Source organism: Salvia splendens, chromosome 8 (assembly GCF_004379255.2).
Source record: "Salvia splendens isolate huo1 chromosome 8, SspV2, whole genome shotgun sequence".
NCBI lineage: Eukaryota > Viridiplantae > Streptophyta > Magnoliopsida > Lamiales > Lamiaceae > Salvia > Salvia splendens.
The window spans coordinates 7028210-7052606 of NC_056039.1; the positions used below are offsets into that span (position 1 = coordinate 7028210).

Genomic DNA, 24397 nt, shown 5'->3' on the forward strand with positions numbered 1-24397 from the left:
GTGCCTAAAAGTTTTGTATCAACTTAGTTGAGACAGAGGAAGTACTATATGTGGAAATAACTCAACTATGAGGAATGTTCTCGAAATAGGAAAACGACTCAACTATAAGGGAACGAAGGGAGTAGTATGTTGTATTTTTTCTTTTTATTCTCTTTATTAAAAACATAAATCTCTTTCAAGATACACATTACCAACATCTATGAATTTAAAAAAATAAAGCAATCTGTTGTAGTGGTATTGGTGAGCTAACCGTTGATTAGAATAGGAAATGTTGAAAAGGGATGTATATGCTTATGCACTTAGTCAAATCAGCATATGCCCAACAATAATCCATAGTTGAATTGTCCTAATCTTGATTAGTTTAATAAAATAATTGCAGATTTAAGCTAACTACCAACAAAGATTAAGTTGAAAATGGGTAATAAATTATGATTGGCGGCAGACGGTGCTAATATAAAATCCATAAAGACATAGAATAGTACTAATATTGTGACGTATCGATTTGTTTGAGTTGAAGCGCTTTTCGACAAATTGGATCCCTCAAAACCACTTGAATAATTCAATACCTAACCCCTTCGATTATGATGTCTCTCAAATCTCAATCTTCTTCAATTTCTCTTCTTTCACCATCCCACATGCCCTTATAATGAGATAGAAACAGAGAATTATATAGCTACCTTTTGAGTGGTTAAAATGTTCAAGATGATGAAACTGTTTCAACCATTTCTTTACTTGAGATTATTCATGTCATCCATCTTTAAAATATGTAGCAGGACAATCATATGAGCATGAAAAAAAACTACCATTAACTAAATTATAATTTTAAAAAATTTATGATTAACACCTTGCAATATAAATTAAGGGGGTGTTCGGTTTGCATGATTGCATTCGAGATTAAATTTGTAGTGTGTTTGGTTCATGAGATTCAACCCCACAACTTAATCCTAGATGGATAATCATGGGATAATTAGTCATAGCTAACCCCCTATGACTAAAATAATCTCACAACTCAATCCTAAATTGTATCTTGATATTATTTTATCTTGAAAACCGAACACCACCTAAGAGGATTTACTCGGATTCGAAAACAAACAAATTTGTACATCCCTGATGGGCCGGATACTTTCAAGCCCATTTTAATTGGAGTTTCGTTCTGGATCCAAGATCTGCCCATTGAAATGGAGCCCCACAAGAAGCTTAAACATATGAGAAACGGAAATACTTCAATAAATACTACTCCACTAGTATAGTTATATAGTATAGATCGAATAAATTTTTTCCTATGTATAGAATACAACACAAATGAACATATAGTGTATTATACAAACCTTACCGTTACATCATTTTTGTGATAATATATTATGTACACATAATACTTTTTATTTTTCCTATCACACTTCAATATTTTACACATCGTGGAAGGAAATAGACACGGCGCAGTAGATGACAAACTAGTATATTAATTACCATAAGGATTAAGGAATGAAGTTTGGTTAAGTATGGCTCCAAGAACTCAAGAACATTATGGTTCTAATAGGATCTTCAATCCCACGTCGTTTGTTTCGTCTCTCAATCTCCCTAGATATAGAATTCATCGGACGACCGCCATCGTCGGGTCTGAATTTCTCCCACCATCGACGTCGCCCCGATTCTTGAAAGATTGAGCTTTTTCCACTCGAGTTTTGAGCCTTCATCCTAGCTCAACTTCTAAAACTCAACACTGCCAGCTGCCTAAGGTATTGGAAGCTCTATTTGCATTCAAAGAGCAAATTTATAGGAGTTTTTTGGTAAGAGAATAATGTATATGTGGCTATATATGTGATTGGAATAGTGCAGATTCTTATGCTAAATTGTGATGGGCTTATTGATCTGCTTATTGTGAGTTGATTATGTAGTTATATTCCACTTGTCTCTTGGTGGCATAAGTAGTGCCAAAGATATATTCCAAAGTTAATTAATCATCGGTATGCAATAGTGAATACGAGGAGGGTACTTACTTTATTATCATCCGGATATTATTTTTTTTATTGATGAACGAATGTACGTAAATTAAAAGGTCACGTCACAGTAGACCCGAATAGTATTTAATTCAATTAATGACAACTTATACAATTTTTTTGTGTGTAATTAAAAATATCGATTAATTAACTATATAAAATTGCAATTTACCATCCCAAAAATATTAAAATTTCATTAATGTTATCACTAGGAAATCACCATAAATAAGCACGAGATATATACCAACTGCAAAATAAAAATAAAATTGGAATCATATTGCAATGGAATTAGATGCTTGTGAGTTGTGCGAGTGCGACAGCTCAATTTGGTAGGAACAGATAAGGCATCAAAATAAAATATCCAAAGATTAATGCTCTTTTGTTATCAAATATGTAAAAGAGAGCATATTCTCTCTTTCACGTTGGGATATAAAATGAAAGAATAAATTGAAGACATTTGAACCCATCCGAATATTGAGACTAATTTCACTAGTGGGTGTGCTCTACGAGTGATAAAATGAAAAGTCGAATTAGATGCTACTCTACACTTATATAGTAATTTAATACTAAGTCATTTATGATTTCATTTTATGTTTCTTTTTCCTGGATTTGGAGAGAAATGGTTGAGATTTGTAATGGAAGGCAGTATATAATATAGGGTATTTGTTAAGCAAGTCTAATTTTTCTTATTTCTTGGTATATTACTCCACATTTCAAAACATGATCATGAAAATTAATAATCTTTAATGGTAGAAGAGTAAATATTGAGTAAATATGGAGTCTGACAAGTAACTAAGGCTTTTGTGACTGTCATCCGTTTTTAACTTTTTATGGCCCTTTTGCTTTGATAGTAAACTATGATGATTTTTCTTAGATAAAATAGTACTATCAGATGGCGTTCGGTTGCCATAACTAATATCATGAGACTATCCATTTAGGATTAAGTTATGGGATTATTTTAGTTGGAGGGGGGAGACTATGACTAATTATCATGAGACTATCCATCTAGGATTAAGTTGAAAGGTTCAATCTTATGAACCAAACATGATACATATTTAATCATGAGATTTAATCTTGCTAACCGAACACCCCCTCAAGATACTACTCCAGATATAATGTTGCAAACCGAACTCACCTAAAGGGTTAACATTTAATGCCGATGAACTAAGAATACAATATGAAATATATGTAGCGTGAAGCAAACAATAAAGCGCATCTGGTGTAGTGGTATCATAGTACCCTCCCACGGTACTGACCAGGGTTCGATTCCCTGGATGCGCAATTTATTTCTCTATTTTAATTTTTGGTATAATAATATAGTCAGTCCCTTTTCTTTCTCTGTTTTTGTTCTTCTTGTGGAAATATGTCTGAAGGAGGCAGTAGAGGATCACCAATTTGCGGAGGTGAGGCAAGAAGGAAGGGGTTTCAATACGGCCAAACAAAGCCCACTCCCATCTTCGTCCCATGTATTTGATATGGTATGTTTTGATATATGTCCCTAGATTCTGCATTGCAAGTTAGGAGTATTACAGAGTGTTGAAATCGATTCAGATTCAAGACAAGCAATTTTTGATTGATTGGGATTTTATGATATCTCAAACCTTTTGATCTCTCTTAGGAGGAGTATCATTTAAGCTGATGCTGCTTGATTCATATCTCGTACAAAAATACTTAATTATTCTGGGCTATCTCAAACCTTGCTCATGTCCAGTTCCCCTCAGCCAGCCTAGTATCCTCTCATGCCCATCTAAATATAAATTCTTCTAAAATTTATAACATAACTTAACCATTTGAACAACTTCGGAAGTAAAGAGCATTTCCAAAACAAGAGTAAAATAAAGTCTTTAACACCAAACATCCATATTGAAATACAGAGTGGGAAAGAAGCATGAAATTACTTAGTGTTGGAAATGCAAGACATAAGTGGTCGCCCACTATTTATTATAGTGGAAGTTCCTAGAGTACATTCAAGGCTGTATAGTTCCTAGTAAAGTAGAGTTCCGAGTCTCATTAATTGTGTAGTTGAGAAGTCTCAAAATCCCTATAAATACTAGGGTGACGAGTAGTTCAAAGACAACAACAAATACATAAGAAATATTTTCTCTCTGCACTTTATGTTTACAAATGTCTATCCAATCTTTCTCTACCTCTCTCACTTACCATCTTTAAGACATAGTATTAAAATCCAACAGTAGAATCACACTAGCAAGCCAAAACCTTCTGCCAAGATGGCCTAGCCATGATATCCGCCACCCAAGCAGCCACGTGGGGGCGGGCCACGAAAACCTTCTTCACCGGCGAGGCCATGAGATACTTCAAGGTGGGGAGGTGGTGGAGGTCTGCCAGAGAGAAGGCGTCGCCGCCCAAGTATTTGGAGTGGGCGAGGCGGGGCTCGTACACGTCAAGAACCTTAGCCAGCTCGGCCACTTGAGCCTTGACAACATCATCATCTGTTGCCATTCCCAACACGGGCTTGATTCCCAGCTCCCACGTCAGCTTTGCCGCTGGAGGCTCGTACCTCTGAGCCTCCACCTCCGCCCAAACGTCCTCCACCGCCGCCTTCTTTGTATCCGAGGATACTAATGAAAAGCCCTCTCCGGCGTATGAATGTGCGATGTACCGAGTGATAGCCCTCGATTCTGCATAAAAACTAGTTATATAAACATATTGGTAGGATCGATTGATAGATCCAAGATAGAAGAGTAATCTAGAGACTCAACGGTCATTTGATAGCATAATTACTTTAGTATAACAATTAACAACCAATTTTTACACTACAAGACTAAATCAAGATAATATCTAGGCTCCACAGTCATTTAGTATTGGTAGCACAGTTAAACGTGTAATTAATTCAAAGAGAGAGTTTACCGAATAGGTTGAGGTCTCCATCTTCAATGGCCACCGAACGGCTGCATGGACCAAAAACAGAGAGATCTATGTAATTAGAAAATTTCATATTGTGTGTGACATGAGTGCACAATATTTCCGTGAAAAAATGGGCTTACATTGAGAGAAAGAAAGGGATCCTTCTTGTGCTCACCGGAGCGCATGTCGACGGGGACAAACTCATAGTCGAGCGATTCCTCGTTAAGGGAAGCAAGAACCCTCAATGTTGCAGTTGAGAAGAAGCTGCCGTGGACCTTGATCGTCGTCATTGAAGAAGAAGATTAATTTGGAAATAAACTCGGGGAATGATCGGTGAAACTCTTAGTTAGTTGTTGCCTTATTGGAGATGTTATGCGTGGTTTAGCTATTTATATGAAGTACTAATCTGTTGTGGTACTCCTAGTATGGACCTTCAATTTTCATTACCCAATATTATACGAGTACGAAAATTACATGTGCATACGTCATACATACATACATACATAAGCTCACATGGCATCCAATTTTTTCTGAATAAGTTGACTTTTCAGTTGGAATTGGGAAATTTAACAGCTTCGTCGGTGGTGGATATATTTGATGAGCGAATCGAAAATGTGGATCTCCACGTTGATTCTTCCCAGATTTTATTTCTTTCTTATTTATGTAAGTAACTTCGAGGTACAATAATTATTACTTATAATTATTACTTCCTCCGTCCTCAAGTAATTGGTCAATTTTTTTATATGAGATTTAATAAGAAATAAATTTATTAAAGATTAAAGTAAAGAAAGTAAAATAAGAGAGAAAAAATGAGAATTAAATAAGAGGGAGAATTTTTAATAAAAAAATGAAATGATACTCATGTAATTGATCAACTACTTTGAACAAACTAAAAAGGAATATGACTCAACTAATTGAAGTATATTTTTATTCAAATTAAATACTCATGCTACACAACTTAAATACTACTCCCTCCGTCCCCTAATAGGAGTTGCTCTTTGACCGGGCACGAGTTTTAAGAAATGTAGAGAAAAGTTGGTTGAAAAAGTTAGTGAAATGTGGGACTCATATTTTTATATTGGTTTTATAATAAAATGTGAGTAGATTGAGTTAGTGGAATGTGAGACCTACTACCATTTATGGTAAAAATGAAGAGTAACTCTTAATGGGGGCGACCTAAAATGGAAATTAGTGACTCTTATTCGGGGATGGAGGGAGTAGTAGGTATTTACCGTATTTTCCACCATCTATGATGTTGATAATCTCTTAGTAGGGAGTCTTACGTGACTGCACATGTCATTCAAAATTAAAGAATTCGAGTAATTCGAAATTAAAGTAATTGGGTAGGTAGGTACGTGGTAGGTGAGTTATGGGTTTGTTTGGCATGAATATTTAAAGTAAGCTCCACTGGGCTCTAGTAGCTTCCAATTACACGATTAAATCTTTTAAACTAAATTACGCCTAACCACTGCAGGGTATTAATGAACTTTAAAAGCTTATTCATGTACTTTTCCTATAACATATTGCACATTGCTTTGTGCATATATATTTAAGTTATATAACAATATTATAAAACATTTTACTGATTATAATGAATCCTAAAATGTGGAAATCTCGTATGGGTTTATGGAAATTTACTAACCTATTCAAAGGGTTGTTGAAAGTTGTGGACCATGTCATTAACAAGAAAACCCCATATTAGATCATTCATTAGGCAATTAAACCTTTAGTAAAAGCAGTGGCGGATCCAGGATCCGGAAATGGAGGGGGCGGAATATATAGTATTAGCTTGGTTTAGTGCGGACATGGCTATTTTTTTTATTGTTCGGGGCGACGCCGGAGGCAAACGGAGAGGGCGGACATGGTAAATTTACATCCCGATAAGGGAAAAATAGTCGCACGGAGGGGGCGACCGCCCCCTCCTGCCCCCCCTAGATCCGCCACTGAGTAAAAGTGTATGCTTTTAGATACGAACTTTAGGTTTGTTAGGAAAAAAATTGTGTATAAGTTTGTGTATATACTAGTAACATTTAAATAGTTAAAATCACTAATAAGGAGTATATTTTAATAAATTATTGACTTTTTTGAGCATCTAATATGCAGTTGTTGCACATTTTTTATAGACTGAATGAGGTACATTGAACTTTTTGTCAATATTATTTACAACGATTTTCTCAATAACATTTTGGGTACGCAATAAACATGATGTTGCAATTGCAGATTATCTTGTAGATGTTTGAATCAATGATTATAATCTGCAAATACATCTACTAGTAATTACTAAAAATGCGAATTTCAAATTTCGAAATTTCATATTGATATAACCAATACGAAATTGTATATTTATTCAGAAAATGGTAAATACAAACCAGCTAATGCGAAATTCCACAAACAAAAGACAATTAAGATCGCCTAAGCTGCGTTAATTTTGAGCCAAGCGGGGCGGGCCAGGAGTGCGGCGGCCCAGGCCGAGACGGCGGGCCGCGCGTCGAACACCGCTTTCACCTTCGTCTTCAACAAATTAGCGATGATCGGAACGTGGTGCAGATCCGCCAACGAGAACTCATCGCCGCCCAAATACTTTGACTTCCCCAATCTAGCCTCGTAGACGTCGAGAACCGCAGCCAACTGCCCCTGCAGCTGCTCCACGGCGGCGTCGTCGGTCGTCAGCCCCTTCATCGGCTTCACCAGAATCTCGAAGCTCAGCTTCTGCCCCGCCGCGTCGAATCTCTGCGACTCCACCTCCAGCCACACTCCGATGATCGCCATCTTCTTCGGATCCTCAGAGATCAGCGGCGTCCCCTTGTCCGCGTACGCGTGCGCGATGTATCTCGTAATCGCCCGAGATTCTAAAGTTTTGATTAAACAATTAGATTAATTAGAACAAAAAAATTGAATTCATCTAGAATCTTCCATTATTTTACCGAAGAGTTTGAGATCGCCGTCTTCGAAGCCTGGTACCTGACCGAATGGCTGGAACGAAGAGAACAATTGTGATCAGATTGAAACGAAGAAAGCAATTGAAGAATAGATCTAAAGAGAGAGAGGTGAGATTACGTTGAGAGAGAGGAAGGGCTCCTTCTTGTGCTGGCCGGTGGCTAAATCGACCAGCACGAATTCGTAATCTAGTTGTTTCTCGGCTAAGCAAAGAAGAACTCTCTTTGCTGCTGGAGAAACAGGGGATCCGTGGACCTTGATCGCCATTGCTCTTCAACGAATTCTGCAATGAAGTGATGAGTGATAGAGATGATTACTTGTGGAAGATGAGCTCAGTGGTGCATAATATATATAGATAATTGTTGGATCTCTCAATTATTCATTTCCATTAGTCAGTATTAGTTTTTATTTATTTATTTCTGACACATTGCAGTTTAAAAAGACCATAAGAGATTATGAAAAAAAGACCACAAGAGATTATTAAAGTCTCAATCAAGTGAAGGTGAGGTTAAGAAATTATTGTAATGTCGGTAGTGGAAAATTTGGCAATTTGGTCACAAAATAAAGGCACCATATTTTGGGATAGGTCTTTCTAGTACGAAAGCGATATTCGGAATTGGATATAGCTCGTCCTCGTCTCATTATGTATACATCTATTTTCTAATTGGACTTACTAGTTTTCAGAATCCAATCTCCAGCTTATATATATATAACTGGAAATGGAAATTTCAATTTCCCAAATATATTTAGTTTTTGTGATATAACAAGTTTATTATACTAAAATTATGTAATCCTAAAATTAATACTATTCTAATAGTACAGAATTTAAATTTAGAACCAAAATTACTGTTGGCAATATTCTCTTTTCCCATTATTAACTTGCTAACTCAATTTTCGCTTCGAATTCTGCTGGGCGTCGAGTTCGTATGTCATTCAATTTAATGATCGAAATAGTTCAAACAATTAAATCAATGACTTTGGGCTCATTGAAAGAAGCAAACGAAGTATACTTGCAATTTAATAAAAAGTATTTTAGTCAAACGATAGTTGTTATTTCATGACAAGTAAAAAAATACGACATTAGGTGAGTGATTGCAACTTTAACTGATAAAAACTTTATTTTCGTTTCAGAATAAAATAGAGTTTGTTTAATTTGGTGGGAGTATTTTACTAGTGAACACTGAAATTTGAATATGAAATTTTATTCCTTCAAAATATATGTGCGCTCAGATCGGGTTAAAAAATCAAACTTTATCATTGTTTTTTTATAGTCAAATGAATATAAATTTAATGACAGTGTAATAATATTATTGTTATTATTACTATGCGTGAATATCCAAATACAGTGAAGGAAAATGAGTAGGGTAAATGAAACAAGGCAGATTTTGAAGTTGGAGCACTAATACATGCAACTTGACTATTTCACGTGACAAATGGTGTAGGGAATTTATAGTTGAAACTTGAAAGAAATCATGAAATAGTGGAAAGGTGATGATATAAAACACTTAGCCAAAGCTCAGCACTCAGCTAGAACCTTCTGCCAGGATGGCCTAGCCATGATTTCGGCCACCCAAGCAGCCACGTGAGGGCGGGCCTCGAAAACCGCCTTCACCGGCGAGGCCATAAGATATTTCAAGGTGGGGAGGTGGTGGAGGTCCGCCAGAGAGAAGGCGTCGCCGCCCAAGTATTTGGAGTGGGCGAGGCGGGGCTCGTACACGTCAAGAACCTTCTCCAGCTCGGTCTCTTGAGCCTTGACCACATCATCATCTGTTGCCATTCCCAAAATGGGCTTGATTCCCAGCTCCCACGTCAGCTTCGCCGCTGGAGGCTCGTACCTCTGAGCCTCCACCTCCGCCCAAACGCCCTCCACCGCCGCCTTCTTTGCATCCGAAGATACTAGTGGAGCGCCTTTCCCAGCGTATGAATGCGCGATGTACCGAGTGATTGCCCTTGATTCTGCATAAAAACTAGTTATATAAACGGGTTCAAACCATCCTACATCACAGAATTCGAAAAGTCCTTTTTGGAAAGTGTTTCACCAACAAAATTATGAGGGCTTAGACCAGAGCAAACAATATCATACTAACGTGAGTTCAGGTATACATCGACAAACCTAGTCACACACATGGCAATGCTACTAATAGCGTAATTAATCCGGAGAGAGCTTGAGCTTACCGAAGAGGTTGAGGTCTCCATCTTGAAAGGCCGGGATTTGACCGAAGGGCTGCAAAGAGGAAAAAGATGAAAGATGTTAATTAGCTATATTTGATGTTGGAAGACATATGAGTAGAACAATTTGGAAAAAAAGATAAATAAATAAAACATAATAAGAAACCACATTTTAGATCATTTTTAATTACATAACTCCAAGGGAAGAAAAGATGAGTTAGTTACATTGAGGGAAAGAAAAGAATCCTGCTTGTGGTGGCCGGAGCGAAGGTCGACGTGGATAAACTCATAGTCAAGAGATTTCTCATTCAGGCAAACACGAACTCTCAACGTTGCAGTCGAGAACACGCTGCCATGGACTTTTATCGTCATTAATGGAGGAGAGGAGGAATGTATGAGTTGCTCTATTGTGTTGAGAATCTGAGATGGTTTCAGTGGGAGATATGGACCGGTTATTTATACTCATTTTGGAAGTGGGAGGTTCCAAAACTTGTTTATTTTTATAAAAAGTAGATCAATTTTCTTACATGTACAAATTACATGTGTACATGTCATACACGCATGTGAACTAAAAATGCATATGTGCATATGTCATATGTATACAAGTGGACCACGATTACTAATGCATAAGTGCTTATGTCATACACCTTTCTTAAAACGTTGACTTTTCAAATTGAATCAGAGTGTAAGGAACTTTCTGGTAAGTAATAAACAAGATTGAATATTAGATAAAGTATTTATTAGAATTCATGTCTCCTAAAAATAAATTTTTTTCTCTTTTTATCTGTTATCTAAAAATATACACTATTTATTATAAGAAATGAACTCCACCGTCCACTAAAAGCATCTCCAACAAGGAAATGTAAGTAAAAGAGGTATATCATCAGTTTACCTTATCAAAAAGTAAAATATACCTTTCAAAAAAAGTAGTACGGTAATCAATTCCAAAGGAAAAAAGTACAGAAAGGTAAATCATTAAAAAAAATAATAGTACAAAATACATTAAAAAACATAAAGTGTAATACATTCTCAAATACATTCTCCCTTGGAGAATGATTTTTTATGAAAAAAAGACAAATATGGTAGTTATAAGATTTTACTTCTCCATTGATGGAGAGGTAAAGATACCTCTTCAAAATGAGAAAATGTATAATACCTTCTCACATATCTCTTCCCTTGGAGAATGATTTTTCATGGAAAAATGGTAAATATACTAGTTACATGACCTTGCCTTTTCATTTACCTTTTTCCTTTAGAGATGCTCTAACACTAATTTAACTATTTTTTCTCTTTTTTTTACATTATCCACTTTTCTTATTTTACCAATTTTTCATTAAAACTCGTGTCATTTTCTATTTTAAGAAACGGAAAAAATATTATCTACACAGAGATGGAAGAGGGAATTACTAAGCTCCGCTTAAATCGAATAAACTATGATCCATATATGATTATTTAATTGATTATCTCAAAACATCTTTAGTGTTGTATATTTATATTTGGACAACCGGCGGTGGAGCCAATAGTTGTGAGCACTACACGTTATAGTAGTACTACTATTACTATATGTTTCAACCGAATAATTTCACAGCACCTCTCTTTTTGAATCACCAATTAGATACGCATATTCCAAAACAATTTAATGAGATTAAATTTGTCAGCCAAATAATTTAAGGTCTTTGCAAGACATTTTATGAGACTAAATTTCAGAATTTACTACAATTCTAATGATTTTTAAACTCACATTCCACATGAAATTTAATACGTGTATAGATTATTTTTCTTGGTTAACATAGTATTGTAACACGTGGTTGAAATTTTTCTAAAAATTTACTTTTGGTTCAATATTGTTCTTGAACTTTACATTGCATTATATTACACCAGAGAAATTATATGCTACATGCCTTATATGAGCACCATACGTGAGCACCACGCTCGTTTAAGGCACAATTAGTGTTGTTCGTTTTATTTTTATATATTTATTTTGATTCTAACACATTAAAAAATATTATTGATGAAACAGTTGGTTTCCGACACGAGATTTCATACATTGTTGTTTTGTAAATTAATGAAAAGAGAGCAAAATAAGTGAAAAGAAAAAGTAGCGGTGATGTTGACATTTTATTTTTAATGGGATAACCTAAAAATAAAAACGTTCCAATTTTAATAGATTATAGGGAATACATGACAATTTTTTGTAATTATCGTGATATTAACTGAATAACTTGAATATGACAACTAGATTTGATCGATATTGTACATATTCCGGAAACATTATATATATGTATTTGTTTGGGATTAACTTAATTATCAAAAATATTTAAAAATAAATAAAACGCCTTTGTTGATGTAGTACTATTTCTCAAAATATTTGGAGGTTACATCTGGTGAAAGGCCATAAGCCTTCGTTTTCTCACGTTTTCAATAATCTTCTCCAGAAGGTTCCTATACAATCAACTTGTGCCCTACAATAAAATTGAAATAGACAATTCCAGGTGTGGTCCAAAAATTATGCACCGCAATCAACAACATCCACAGTTCCACACAAACAAGATGCATCTCAAGAAAGGGATAAGATTCATATGATCATACCACCACATTGTGGAGGATGAGTTTGACTAGCAGTTACAACAAATAAAAAAAAGAAATTTTTTGTTGAATTTTAGTCAAACTTTTTTGTTACAAGTTGTAGTAGTATGTTAAAAGTATGAAGAGTCAATTAGAAAAAAAAATGCAACCACGCTTACTTAAATAGGCTTAATTGTTAATATGTTTTCAAGTTGACTAGAAGTAAAATAGGTTAATAGCTAGCAATTTAACACCAATCACGAGTTAGTTTAATTAATATGCATACTACCCTAAACTACAGCTAAGTGCTAAAATAATAATTCAATTGACAAGAATTAAGTATGATAGTACCATCGAGCTAATTTTTGGTGATTTTTGTCTGTTCTACCAAGATCCAAAACTTTAGCTACCATGACTTAAAAGTTAATTAATTGATCTTACTACTATTTTGACCTTGTAGATTTTGGATCTCAACTGTGCTTCTAAAATTTTCACTTCTCTTCTATCATGTCCAATTTTACTAGTATTTTATTATCTCGACCACAATATAAGCAAAATAATTAGAATAAAATGCAATAATTTTTCTTACTATCATACGCTAAAATTATTTAAAGTAAGTAGCTAGAAATAGAGGTTTGGTTTGAGCATGATGAAGAGCTCTTTTTTATGCAACAACGACAGATAAAGGATGGAGCTACTAAGCCGCATTAATCTTCTGCGAAGCGGGCCGGGCCAAGAGAGCGGCGGCCCGGCGGCCAATGAGAAGTCTCGCCACCCAAATACCTTGATTTCCCCAAACGGGCCTCGTAAATGTCGAGAACCGCAGCCAACTCGGCTTGCCTCTCTTCAACCACGGCGTCGTCCGTGGTCCGTCCCATGATCGGCTTCAAATAAAGCTCGTAGCTCAGTGGCTGGGCGGCCACATTGAATTTCTGAGCTTCCACTTCCAGCCAAACTCCAATTATTGCCATCTTTTTCGGATCCTCCGAGATCAGCGAAGTTCCCTTGTCCGCGTGCGTTAGTCAGGCCGAACGGCATGACCAGGAACTCAAAGTGGCCGTCATGTGTGCGGAAGGCCGTCTTAAAAATATCAGTCTCGTGCATCCGAATTTGGTGGTAGCCAGAGCGTAGATCCAACTTGGTGAAGAACTTGGCCGATCCCAGCTCATCAAATAATTCATCTGCTGTAGGAATCGGAAAGTGATCCGGCACAGTTGCCAAGTTCAACGCCCGATAATCGATACAAAACCTGTAGGACCCATCCTTCTTCCGAATCAACAAGACGGGCGACGAAAAAAGGGCTCTGACTCCTCTGAATGATCCTCTGCTCCAACATGTCTTGCACCTGCCGCTCAATCTCATTTTTCTGAAAATATGGGTAACGGTATGGACGCATGTTGACCGGCTTCGTGTTCGGCAACAAGTGAATCTGATGATCAAACACTCGTTTAGGAGGCATCCCGACTAGGACGGCAAAAACCTGCTGATGTGACTCCAGAACGGTCCAGATTTCCAGTGGCAGATCCTCTGGAAAGGACGCTTCGGCAGCCAAAAGAGTGCCTGAGCCCCCCTCCGACTCCAAGGGCACAATCTCATAGAACTCCTGCGTCGGGGAATAAGACACCAACAACATCAGAGAATGTAAGGAAAGTTCCTTCGGCCCTGCGGATCTCCTGTCAACAAAATCGTCCGATCACCCTGACAGAACTCCAACGTCTTACCCACAAAATCCGCGGAAACCTTGCCCAGCAACTCCAACCAATCCATCCCTAGAATAACGTCTGAACCGTGAACATCCAAAATATGCAAGTCGATCAAGAATTGTTCGCCCTACAGAGTCAGCTTCGTACGGCGGGAAACATGCGAACACAAAATGGAAGCCCCATTCCCGACATATACACGAAAAGGCCGAATCGGCATCAGGGATTACTGTAAGCGTTCCGCGATGCGCGGATGGAGGAAGTCATGTGTGCTCCCGGTATCAATAAGAACGCCCACCTCTGTGGAGCCAATACTCCCGGTCACTCGTGTTGAATGGTATGATCGACATATTAGGGAGAAGAAAACACTATGATTTGTATTGAATGAGATGATTTCTCTATACAGTAGGGCACCCTTTAAATAAGGTTTAGGAGATAATGTACATGGTAAGACATTGATTATACAGTATTCTATCAATCTCCTAATTTGTGTAATTGATTCTAATTGCAATCTTTCCTCATCACACAATTGATTCTAATTGACATATTTCCTTTTCTAACACTCCCCCTCAAATTGAGTGGTGGGGTCTCCAATACTCAATTTGCATAGAGCATCTCCAAAGACTCTCGTGTTTACTGCCTTCGTCAATATGTCGGCAAGCTGATCTTCTGAGCGAACAAATGGTAGCTCAACAATTCCCCTTTCAATGTTTTCTTTGATGAAGTGCTTGTCCACCTCGACATGTTTGGTCCGATCGTGTTGAACTGGGTTTTCTGAAATACTTATGGCGGCCTTGTTATCACAGTATAGCCGGTACTTCTTTCTTGGAGAGAGACCAAGTCCCTTCATCAGCCTCCTTAGCCACATTATCTCAGTTAGTCCACTTTTGATATCGCGAAACTCTGCCTCGGCACTTGAAAGAGCTACCACTTTCTGTTTTTTACTTCTCCACGTCGCCAATTACCTCCAACAAAGGTAAAATACCCCGCAATAGATCTCCTATCGTTCGGATTCCCGACCCAATCAGCATCCGTGTATCCATGAATCTCAAGGTTCCCATTTCTAGAGAATAGCACTCGATGTCCCGTTGTCCCCTTCAGATATCGATAAATTCTGAGCGCTGCCTCCATGTGATCCGTCTGTGGTTTATGCATGAACTGACTCACGACCCCTACGGCGTAGGCAATGTCTGGCCTGGTGTGCGATAAGTAGATGAGCTTCCCAACTAGTCGCTGATATCGCCCTCGATCGGTCAACTCTGCTTTATCATCAATCTGCAATCCATGATTAACTGCTATGGGTGTATCGACCGGTTTACACTCTAGGAGCCCTGTTTCTGCCAGGATGTCCAGAATATATTTCCTTTCTCTCAAAAAGATTCCTCTCTGTGATCTCAACACCTCGATCCCAAGAAAGAATTTGAGATCCCCTGAGTCCTTCATCTCAAACTCATAAAACAGATTCTTCTTCAAGTTCTCAATTTCTTCCAAGTCGTCACCTGTGATAATCATGTCATCGACATATATGATTAAGCAAATGATTTTATCTCCTCTCTTTTTCAGAAACAAAGTATGGTCAGAGTTGCTTTGTTTGTATCCATAGCTAATCATTGTCCCGACGAACTTCCTAAACCATACTCTTGGGGACTACTTCAACCCATACAAAGTTTTCCTTAGCCTACATCCTTCCCCCATCTTGAAGTCTGCTGCGAACCCTGGAGGGGCTTCCATATACACCTCTTCTTCCTTTTTTAGCTCACCATGAAGAAAGGCGTTCGTTAGATCGAATTGGTGTAGTGGCCAATCTTTATTTGCCGCCACAGACAATAGGACACGAATTGTATTCATCTTGGCCACCGCAGAGAAAGTTTCTGAATAATCTACCCATATGTCTGGGTGTAGCCCTTCGCGGCTAGCCGTGCTTTGTACCTCTCAACTGAGCCATCTGGTCTCCTCTTGATAGTAAAGACCCATCGACATCCTACAGGCCGTTTTCCTTTCGGGTAAGATGCATGTTTCCCAAGTGTCGTTCCGGATCAGTGCATCTATTTCCTTTTGCATTGCCTCTCTCCAGTGCTTATGTTGCATAGCTTCTTCCCATGACTGTGTGATCTCTTCTTCCTCATACAATGCCTTCTCAAATGCTTGCGCCATTTCACTCAGGTTACTCGTAACTAGGCAGGGAACAGAGTAGCGAGCCTTCCTGTTAACTTTCTCCGGGGTATACCTTTTTGGCAGAACTCCCATGTTGGCCCGGGGTGGAAGAATGTACCCCCCTGTGTCAGAGTCAATTCCCTCAACTTCTTCTACCCCACTGGTTTCTTCAACCGTGTTCACCACATCGGGGCCTGTTGATTCCTCTACACTTACATCATCAGTAGCAAAGAAAACTGGATAAGCAGAGTTATCAGAACTTACATTGGATAGCCTCAACGGGGAAGTAGTTGGTTGTGTGTCACCTTCAGGGACAGACTGTCCTACTTCAGAGACCTGCTCAGCGGGATCGCTTACTGCCGCCTCTGTTAGGTCCGCTGCAGAATTACTTGGTGTTGGCATTGGCGCTAATATCCAACTTAGCGGGTCCTTACTATTATTCTCCCCCTGACTGCTAAGGTGGGTATGGAAGTATTCAGTTCCAAGGAAATTGCAGTTCATTGTGACAAACATGCGGTTAGTTTTAGGATCAAAACACCTATACCCCTTTTGGTTTATCCCATACCCCATGAAGACACACTTAATTGCACAGGGAGGGAGACAGTTTGGTTCGTTCATGTTTTGGGATATGAACAAAAATGGAGCACCCAAAGACTCGTGGTTCAAGAGTTAAGGTTGGTGGAATTTTAGTGAAGGAAGATAGGGCTTGGAGTGGTGTTTGGTATTTGAGGATACTTGTGGGTAATCTGTTCAAAAGGTAGGCTGAGGTGGCAATAGCTTCTGGCCAGAAGTGTTTTGGGGCTTTTGACTCAATGAGCATGGACCGGGTCATTTCAAGGAGAGAACGGTTTTTCCTTTCAGCTACACCATTCTGTTCGGGAGTATAGGCACAACTAGTTTGATGAATCAGACCATTTTCTTGAAAAAATTATTTCATGGCTGAATTAACAAATTCCCTTCCATTGTCGGATCTCAGAATTTTTATAGAGTGTTGGTACTGGGTTTTTATGAGGTTAAAAAAGTGTGAAAAGTGTGTATAGACCTCAAGTTTTTGTTTCATGAAATATACCCAAGTCATGCGAGTGCAGTCATCTACAAAAATTAAATAGTATCTAAGATCCTGTCCCTAAGAAAAGGTGCGGGCCCCCAAACATCAGAGTGAATTAAGGAAAAAGAGAAATCAACACGAGTATTATTCAATGGATAAGAGGTTCGGTGGCTTTTGGCCAAAAAACAAGTCTCACAATACTCATCATGTTTAGAAACAAAACTAGGAAATAATAATTTTAAGTAACCGATAGAAGGGTGTCCCAAGCGCCGATGCCAAAGCCAAGCTTTCCTATCGGCAAACCCGTGAGTTAGCATGGCGGTCCCTTTTTGAGCTATCTCGTCTACATAGTACAGCCCATCACGTTCAGTGCCACGTCCAATTATTTCCCCGGTTCGGATATCCTGCAAGAGACAGAAATGAGGTTGCATCAATAAGGTGCAATTGAGTTCCTTCTTGACATGGCTAATAAACAACAATTTATGAGACATTGAAGGAATGTAAATGCAGTTAGATAATTGGAGGGTAGGTGATATTTTCACAGTTCCCGCCCCCTCAACTTTTGTAAACTCCCCATTAGCTGTCTGAATATGAGATTTCTGGGGTTTTTGAATCCCTGTAAGATCTGAGGCATCATAAGTTATCGTATCAGTTGCCCCACACTCGAATATCCATCTATTGTTTTTCTCACATCCACTAGATACTTGACACGCAATTTCATAATTTCTGAAGGGCTGAAATTAGTTTTTGCATAAAATTAGGGTATTTATGGAGTTTCCGGAAGAGTGAGGTAATTTCTGGAAATTATTAGTGGCATGGGGTAACTTTCAGAAATTGGCAGAAACATGGGGTAAATTTCAGAAATTAACAGAAGTGGGGGGCTCTCTAATAAAAGAGGCCCCTTTACCTGAAACCCTAGTCGTGTGCGCCTCCTCTTCGTCTTCTCCAATTAGCTCCTCACTCCATTCATGGACTACACTCCCGTTTCTTCCGGCGACAAAATTCGCAGTCCCGGTCCTATTCGCTGGTTGGGTAGCGGCGGGATCGGCTGTATTTGTTGGTTGGATAGCTCCTCCGATCTCCTGCCCTCCGACTGCTGCGGCGGCATGCCCACCGCGGTTCCAGGGTGTTCGCGGTGGCGGCGGTGGCGGTTTTCCGTTCTTTTCTTCCCACCTGTCGGGATATCCGATAAGCTCGAAGCATGACTCCTTGGTATGCTTCTTCCATTTGCAATAGGAGCATACTAACTTCGATTTGTCCTCCTCATCGGTTCGATTTGTATGCTTCCTTCCATTGCCGTCGCGACCACCTGATAAACTTGGATTTTAACTGTTTTATTGGACATAAGACATGATCTTTTGTGTGCTTTCATTGCATTATCTTAGAGTTTATGTTCATATTTCACTATAAAGGTGTTTTGATGAGTTTATCTAGTGTTTGAAGTTAAAATAGGTAAAAAATGGTCAAAATGAGCCAAGACGAGGCTGGGGTCTACTTCAAACGTTAATCTTCATATCAATATGGGGTCCAAATCAAATTTTGAGACTACCATTGTCTTCATCATCGAAAGAGCTTCGCGTGGGTACCTCACACGCCCCAATCAGAGTTTGGATGAGAGAGATATGACCGATCTACGAAAGCCGCGCGCGACTGCCAGGAGTGCTACCCGACCGGGTGGATTTTATGTTGAATAATTCCACCCAGGCCGGGTCGCCAGTTTTGTTCATGAAGACTCCAGAGAGTTTCACCCGGCCGGGTGAATACTCAGTTCAATAATTCCACCCGGCCGGGTCCGTCAATCTGACGATTTTTTTTAATTCCAGACGCGATTTTTTGGAGGAAAAATAAGAGGCAAGAGCTAGGGCAACGAAAGGCATTCTCTCCCAGCCGCAAAAACACACACACTCTCTCTAGGAAGCACTCTTGGAAGAATATTGAAGATTCAAGCTTCAATTCATCCGCCAATTGTAATCCGTATCATGAATTTCGTTGTTTCCCTTAGTTTTTGTTTGTTTTCTACTTTGAACATGAGTAACTAAACCTTTTATGTGGGATTCTTGGTGAAGATGCATTGATTCATAGTTGTAATCCAATTGATTTCGTTTTATCATGCTCTTGCAATTGTTTGAATTATTCTTGTGCTTTTTCCTATCAATTGCTTGATCACCAATTGAGAGTGTAGGATTTCTTAGAGTAATCGGGAGATGAAATATTTAATCTTGAAAGAGGAATAATTCACACCTTAATTCAATAAAACTCGGGAGAGTTGAGATTATGAGTGGGATCTTTAATCTAATCAAACTTTTGGGAGTTAGGTCTAAGATTTAGAAGGGGACTTCACTTATTACACCTAATCTACAGATTTCTCACATCGGGAGGGGGTTTAATCTACAATTGTGATTGATTTAACAATTCTGGAGACTTTAAATGGTAAATCGGTGTTAATTGGGTTAGGCTATGAGTTGTGCATCGGATCCTTGAATTCTGCATATTTCTCCATCGTCTTACACAACTTGCTTAATTGCTTTCTTGTTTAAGTGTTCTATTTTAAGCTCTGCATTTACATGTTTTCAGTAGTTGTTAGTTTTAAAACCAAAATTTCTGATCGTCTGGATAGTAGTTGAAATTAGTTCGTGGTACTTAGGTTGACACTTAATTGTCTCTGTGGGATACGATATACTCTTGTTTGCTATTTGCTACGATAACCCCGTACACTTGCGGGTATTATTTGGGTAAAATAAAGTTGAGTAGGTTGTATGCGAAATTTACTGAGGGAAGTGGATTTAATTTCAGTATCTTCCTTTTTGTCGATTCATACTTGCTATCAATTGCGTAGACGAATTGGCATAGTCTCTGATCTTGTATGAACTTATTGTGGATTTCGATGTCTCCTGGGCACTTCATTGGATTGCTCTGTTTTTGATCGATTAAGATCCATATCTCTTGCAACTTGCTCCATATCTCGTCTAATGAACTGTTTCCCTGTCTCAGTGTGCTTGCTTTGAACTAGAGGTCATACACCTGGATTCTGTCTCTTCCGCTTCCATACGTGACGGCCAACACATCCCAGATGTGCTTGGCCGTCGGATGTTGTGAGATTCGACCAACTACTCGAGGCTCAACGTTTTGGGTCAGCCATGTGAACACACGGTGGTCAGCATGTTGCCACTGTGTGAAGGCTGGATCGGTTCGCGGTGGGGGAGTTGGGACTCCGGTCACGTGAGATATCATTCCCCGACCGCTTATTGCCGCCTTCATAAGTACGGACCAGAGAGCGTAATTCTCTCCGTTGAGTTTGTCTCCTCCGATGTGGAGGGACTCGTGTCAATCTTGTATGACACAACAGCAGTTTCTGGTGGGTCGTTTTGGTTTTGATTCATCGCAAAACTATTGCGCATGAAGTTGCAAATTGCCGGGCAAATTCATCCGTCGTGGACTGGTTGGTAGTTTCTATTAGTTTCTGATCTCCTTGGTCTGACATATTTGCTGTTACAGGTTCGGGGGAAGAAAATGATGGAAAAGATACGAGAAAGGGCCGAGAAAGGTATCAAACGTTTCCCGGGGAGTATTTCTCAGGGCAATGCCAACATAGCCATTTCCTTGATCGTTCTGACTTCTCTGCCAAGGACACCCTAATTGGCACAATCTTGGAGTTGCCTCCGTCGCGAGCTGATGGGCCGCCCGCTGGTGGCGGAACCGAACTGCTCGGCAGCACTCCCGCCGACTGCCTAGAATCGCGGGACGACCATTGCCGCTTCTTATTAGAGAACGATTGTTGCGTCCGATTCTCCTGCGTTGCCCCCTAACGCAGAGCCAATGCCATGGCCTCCGCCAATGATTGTGGTTGTTGCAGCTCCACTTTCTCCTGAATAGGTTGCTTGAGGCCCTCCACAAAAATGGGGATCAGTGACGCCTCCGAAAGGCCTTGCACTCTGTTTAAATACCGCTCAAAAGTGTCATGGTATTCTGCTACTTAACCCGTCTGGACCAATTTGGCTAGCGGACCAGTAAAATTCTTAAAACTCTGAGGATCGAACATGTGGCGAACGTCCTCCAGGAACTCGGGCCACGTGATGAAAGGATTGTTCTTTTGATAATTAAAAATCTACTCGGCTGCTGGGGGGTCGAATAACATTACCGCATAGTGCAACCTATCTTCTTCTGGCATAGAAACATGATCAAAGTAGTACTCCATGCGGGATATCCAATTTGTCGCGTTGGAGCCGTCAAAGTGCGGGGCCCCGTATCGTAACCCCAGTCCTATCATCACCTCCATGTCGATCATAGCCTTGATCGCGGTGCCGTGGGCTGTCCCACACAGTAGCACGGCGGCGGCTGTTTCCCCCACATTGTCGCGACGACGGCAAGTCCCAGCTCGTCGCGTGCCGTCGGGGCTCCCGTGAGGATCCCCCGTCCCTGCGGCGGTTATCGCGCCTAGCGAAATTATCACAACGTCCACCCCGTGGCTGTCTCCCCCCACGAAACCCGAACTGCTGTCTAGGGTTTGAACCCCGCAGTGGAACATAAGTCTCCCTGTAGGAGCGGTAATACCTATCATCGGAGTCATCATCATCATCCGAAAACAACTCTTCCTGTAACGAAACTCCTTCCAAATTGTTGACATGCCGATCAGTCGTATCCATGCGCATCTCCAATTGATCAAAGCGTGACATGATTTTGTCGAAACCCTGCTTGAAAGGGTCGGCAGACTCCTCCACGTGCGGGTACCCTACCTCGCGGATGATATCACGCGGCGGGGGTCACGGCTGGGCGTTGATCTCACTGTTGCCGGCCACAACCTGACGACGCGAGGAGCCAACCATCAATTCTTGAGCGTTTCCCCTGTCAACATCGGCTGAGGGGGGGCGTTCGATTCGGGCAAATCCATGAGTACTGGAAGAAAGCGCCAGTTTGTTAAGAGTATCCCTCCCTTAACGAAGAACTTCTGTCAATTCACACACGAATACCACAAATCCGGCTCCTTCGTCGTGAAGGTCGGCGACTGAATTCTAATCTGGCGCGGAGAGTTTTCTCCATTGGCAGAGGGTTAGGTTTTCAAGAGTATTACGCAAGTAATTTGGGCAAATAATTCTTCGTTGATGAAAAGACCGAAACAATGAAAAGCCCTTTTTATAATCTACGGACTCTAGGGTTGGTTCGACTTAATCTAAACATCGGGAAAGAATCAACAAAGAAAACCCGACGGAGCTTATAACAGCTCGACTCAATATAAGTTTAAATTAACTAAAAACAATATTCTCTTCAAAATAAAATAACAAAAAATAAATAAAACAGTTGCTCCTGGGGCGACGTCAATTCTGCAACCGGCTGGGCGGTTTGAGCCGGTCTCTCGGCCTTAAGACTCGATCCGTCGACGGTGCCTTCGCAAGCTCCGTCGTCGACACGTCCGGCTCTTCACTCGGCGAGTCCTCACCGGCTGGCGTGCTCTCCACTCCCTCGCCAGCCGACACGTCCGCCTCCTCCGTTGCGTCCTCTGCCGTCGGTGTAGGTGCGTTCGTAACAGATTAATGGGTCCTTCTTCTGCTGGCCGGTGTATAAATCGATGAGAATTTGGTCGTAATCGAGGCCCTTCTCTTCTAGGGCAGCAAGAATCCTTCTGGTTGCGGAGGAGGAAGGTTGGCCGTAGACATTCATCGCCATTGCTGTCATGTAAGAGGAGAGATTTGGGACTGCTCTGTGGACGGCTACTGTTTAAATAGAGATGGCATCGCATTTATTTCAGTTTGCTCGTTAAGTTAGTCCATTAATCTTTTGCTATCAATTTTATTATTGCTCCCCTTCATTACATACCAAACACTGACCCAAAGTCTCATATTAGCCTCTAGAATTTAGTTTATTTGTTCATAAAAAATAATAATTCAAACAAGATTTCAATTCAGGAAGTGTGGTCAATGAGTCTATATACTCCCACCTATAAGTAGTACGTTTTGCCCTTCTCCACGTGCGAAAAAACAATAATACACTACATTTTTGACAAATTATATCAGGTACTATTAAAGTACTCTCCCGTCCTATTAAAAATAACTCATTTTCCTTTTTTGTTTTCCCAACTAAGATGATCCATTACTAAAAATGGAAATACCTTTCTTTCTACTTTATTCCCTCTCTCTTACTTTATTCTCTACTCTTCACACACAAAATAAAATTGCATAAATTCACGTGTCGCCTAAAGAATGGGTCATCTTCCTTGGGACGGAGGGAGTACTAAATTTTGTATAGTAATTTCTTCATTCTGCTGTCAGCCATTTGTTTTTTTTTTTATATGGGATTTGAAAAAAAATGATGTTTTCAAGAGTTTAGGGGAGAAATAAAAAGGGAGAGAAATGAGATAGTAAAATAAAAAAGAAAATAAAATAAAAGAGAATTATTATATTATATTTTTATAAAAAAAGAAAATGACTTGAAATTCACCTCATGATTATAAATAAAAATTATTGTTATGTCATGATGTTCAATTGATTTTGGGCATTTGATATTGCTTGAGAGTGAAACTGTTTTAACTATTTTACCTTATTTATTTTAATTTTACAATTGACATTTTATTTCTTATTAAATTCTTATGGTAGGAGTAGTATACAATAATACTACCACAACCTTTTATTCCTTGTACAATATACATTATTAACTTTCATCTTAACTGGTCTATCTTTATTTTTATTTATTCCTTATACATCATGACTCCGCATAACTAACTCATGGTTCCTACTTCAGAAGTCGTTGGCGTTGTAATACGTATCAAAATTTGCAAAATGATTGAGGAGAGATATGGAAGGAGAAAAATGATGAAGAAGATGGGTTGTGTGAAAATGAATTGGAGAGAAAAAGTATTTATAAAAAGGAGTAAAATAAATATCAAGAAAAAAGGGTGAAAGACCATTATTGGCCAACAACACAATTAAATGAATTTTTTTTTTTGTATTAGTAAAAATATTAAAACCGGA

At 39.4% G+C, this 24397-nt stretch overlaps 2 protein-coding genes, 1 non-coding gene and 1 pseudogene across 3 annotated transcripts; 1 reads left to right on the forward strand and 3 right to left on the reverse strand.

The window, feature by feature from the left end:
* The first annotated feature begins 3207 nt into the window (after positions 1-3207).
* On the forward strand, positions 3208-3278 carry TRNAG-CCC. The gene has a single exon. It is a non-coding gene; the product is annotated as a tRNA-Gly (tRNA).
* Positions 3279-3901: 623 nt separating this feature from the next.
* On the reverse strand, positions 3902-5410 carry LOC121743385 (annotated as a pseudogene).
* A 1752-nt stretch (positions 5411-7162) lies between these two features.
* Positions 7163-8216, reverse strand: LOC121742902 (glutathione S-transferase PARB-like). The gene is made up of 3 exons (XM_042136027.1): positions 7920-8216; positions 7787-7835; positions 7163-7711 (listed from the first exon to the last, which is right to left on the reverse strand). Exons 1-3 carry the CDS (start codon positions 8064-8066, stop codon positions 7275-7277), a joined length of 633 nt encoding a protein of 210 aa, XP_041991961.1. The 5' UTR covers positions 8067-8216; the 3' UTR covers positions 7163-7274.
* An 869-nt stretch (positions 8217-9085) lies between these two features.
* LOC121742901 (glutathione S-transferase PARB-like) lies at positions 9086-10401 on the reverse strand. Its single transcript, XM_042136026.1, has 3 exons — positions 10194-10401; positions 9975-10023; positions 9086-9755 (listed from the first exon to the last, which is right to left on the reverse strand). Exons 1-3 carry the CDS (start codon positions 10338-10340, stop codon positions 9316-9318), a joined length of 636 nt encoding a protein of 211 aa, XP_041991960.1. The 5' UTR covers positions 10341-10401; the 3' UTR covers positions 9086-9315.
* Between the last annotated feature and the right edge of the window lie 13996 nt (positions 10402-24397).

Coding starts and splice junctions, on each gene's coding strand:
- LOC121742902 (XM_042136027.1), bottom strand. CDS start 8,066: ATGGCGATCAAGGTCCACGGATCCCCTGTTTCTCCAGCAGCAAAGAGA. Junction 7,836..7,919: donor AGCCCTTCCTCTCTCTCAAC/GTAATCTCACCT, acceptor TCTTCGTTCCAG/CCATTCGGTCAGGTACCAGG. Junction 7,712..7,786: donor CGGCGATCTCAAACTCTTCG/GTAAAATAATGG, acceptor TCAAAACTTTAG/AATCTCGGGCGATTACGAGA.
- LOC121742901 (XM_042136026.1), bottom strand. CDS start 10,340: ATGACGATAAAAGTCCATGGCAGCGTGTTCTCGACTGCAACGTTGAGA. Junction 10,024..10,193: donor ATTCTTTTCTTTCCCTCAAT/GTAACTAACTCA, acceptor TCCTCTTTGCAG/CCCTTCGGTCAAATCCCGGC. Junction 9,756..9,974: donor TGGAGACCTCAACCTCTTCG/GTAAGCTCAAGC, acceptor GTTTTTATGCAG/AATCAAGGGCAATCACTCGG.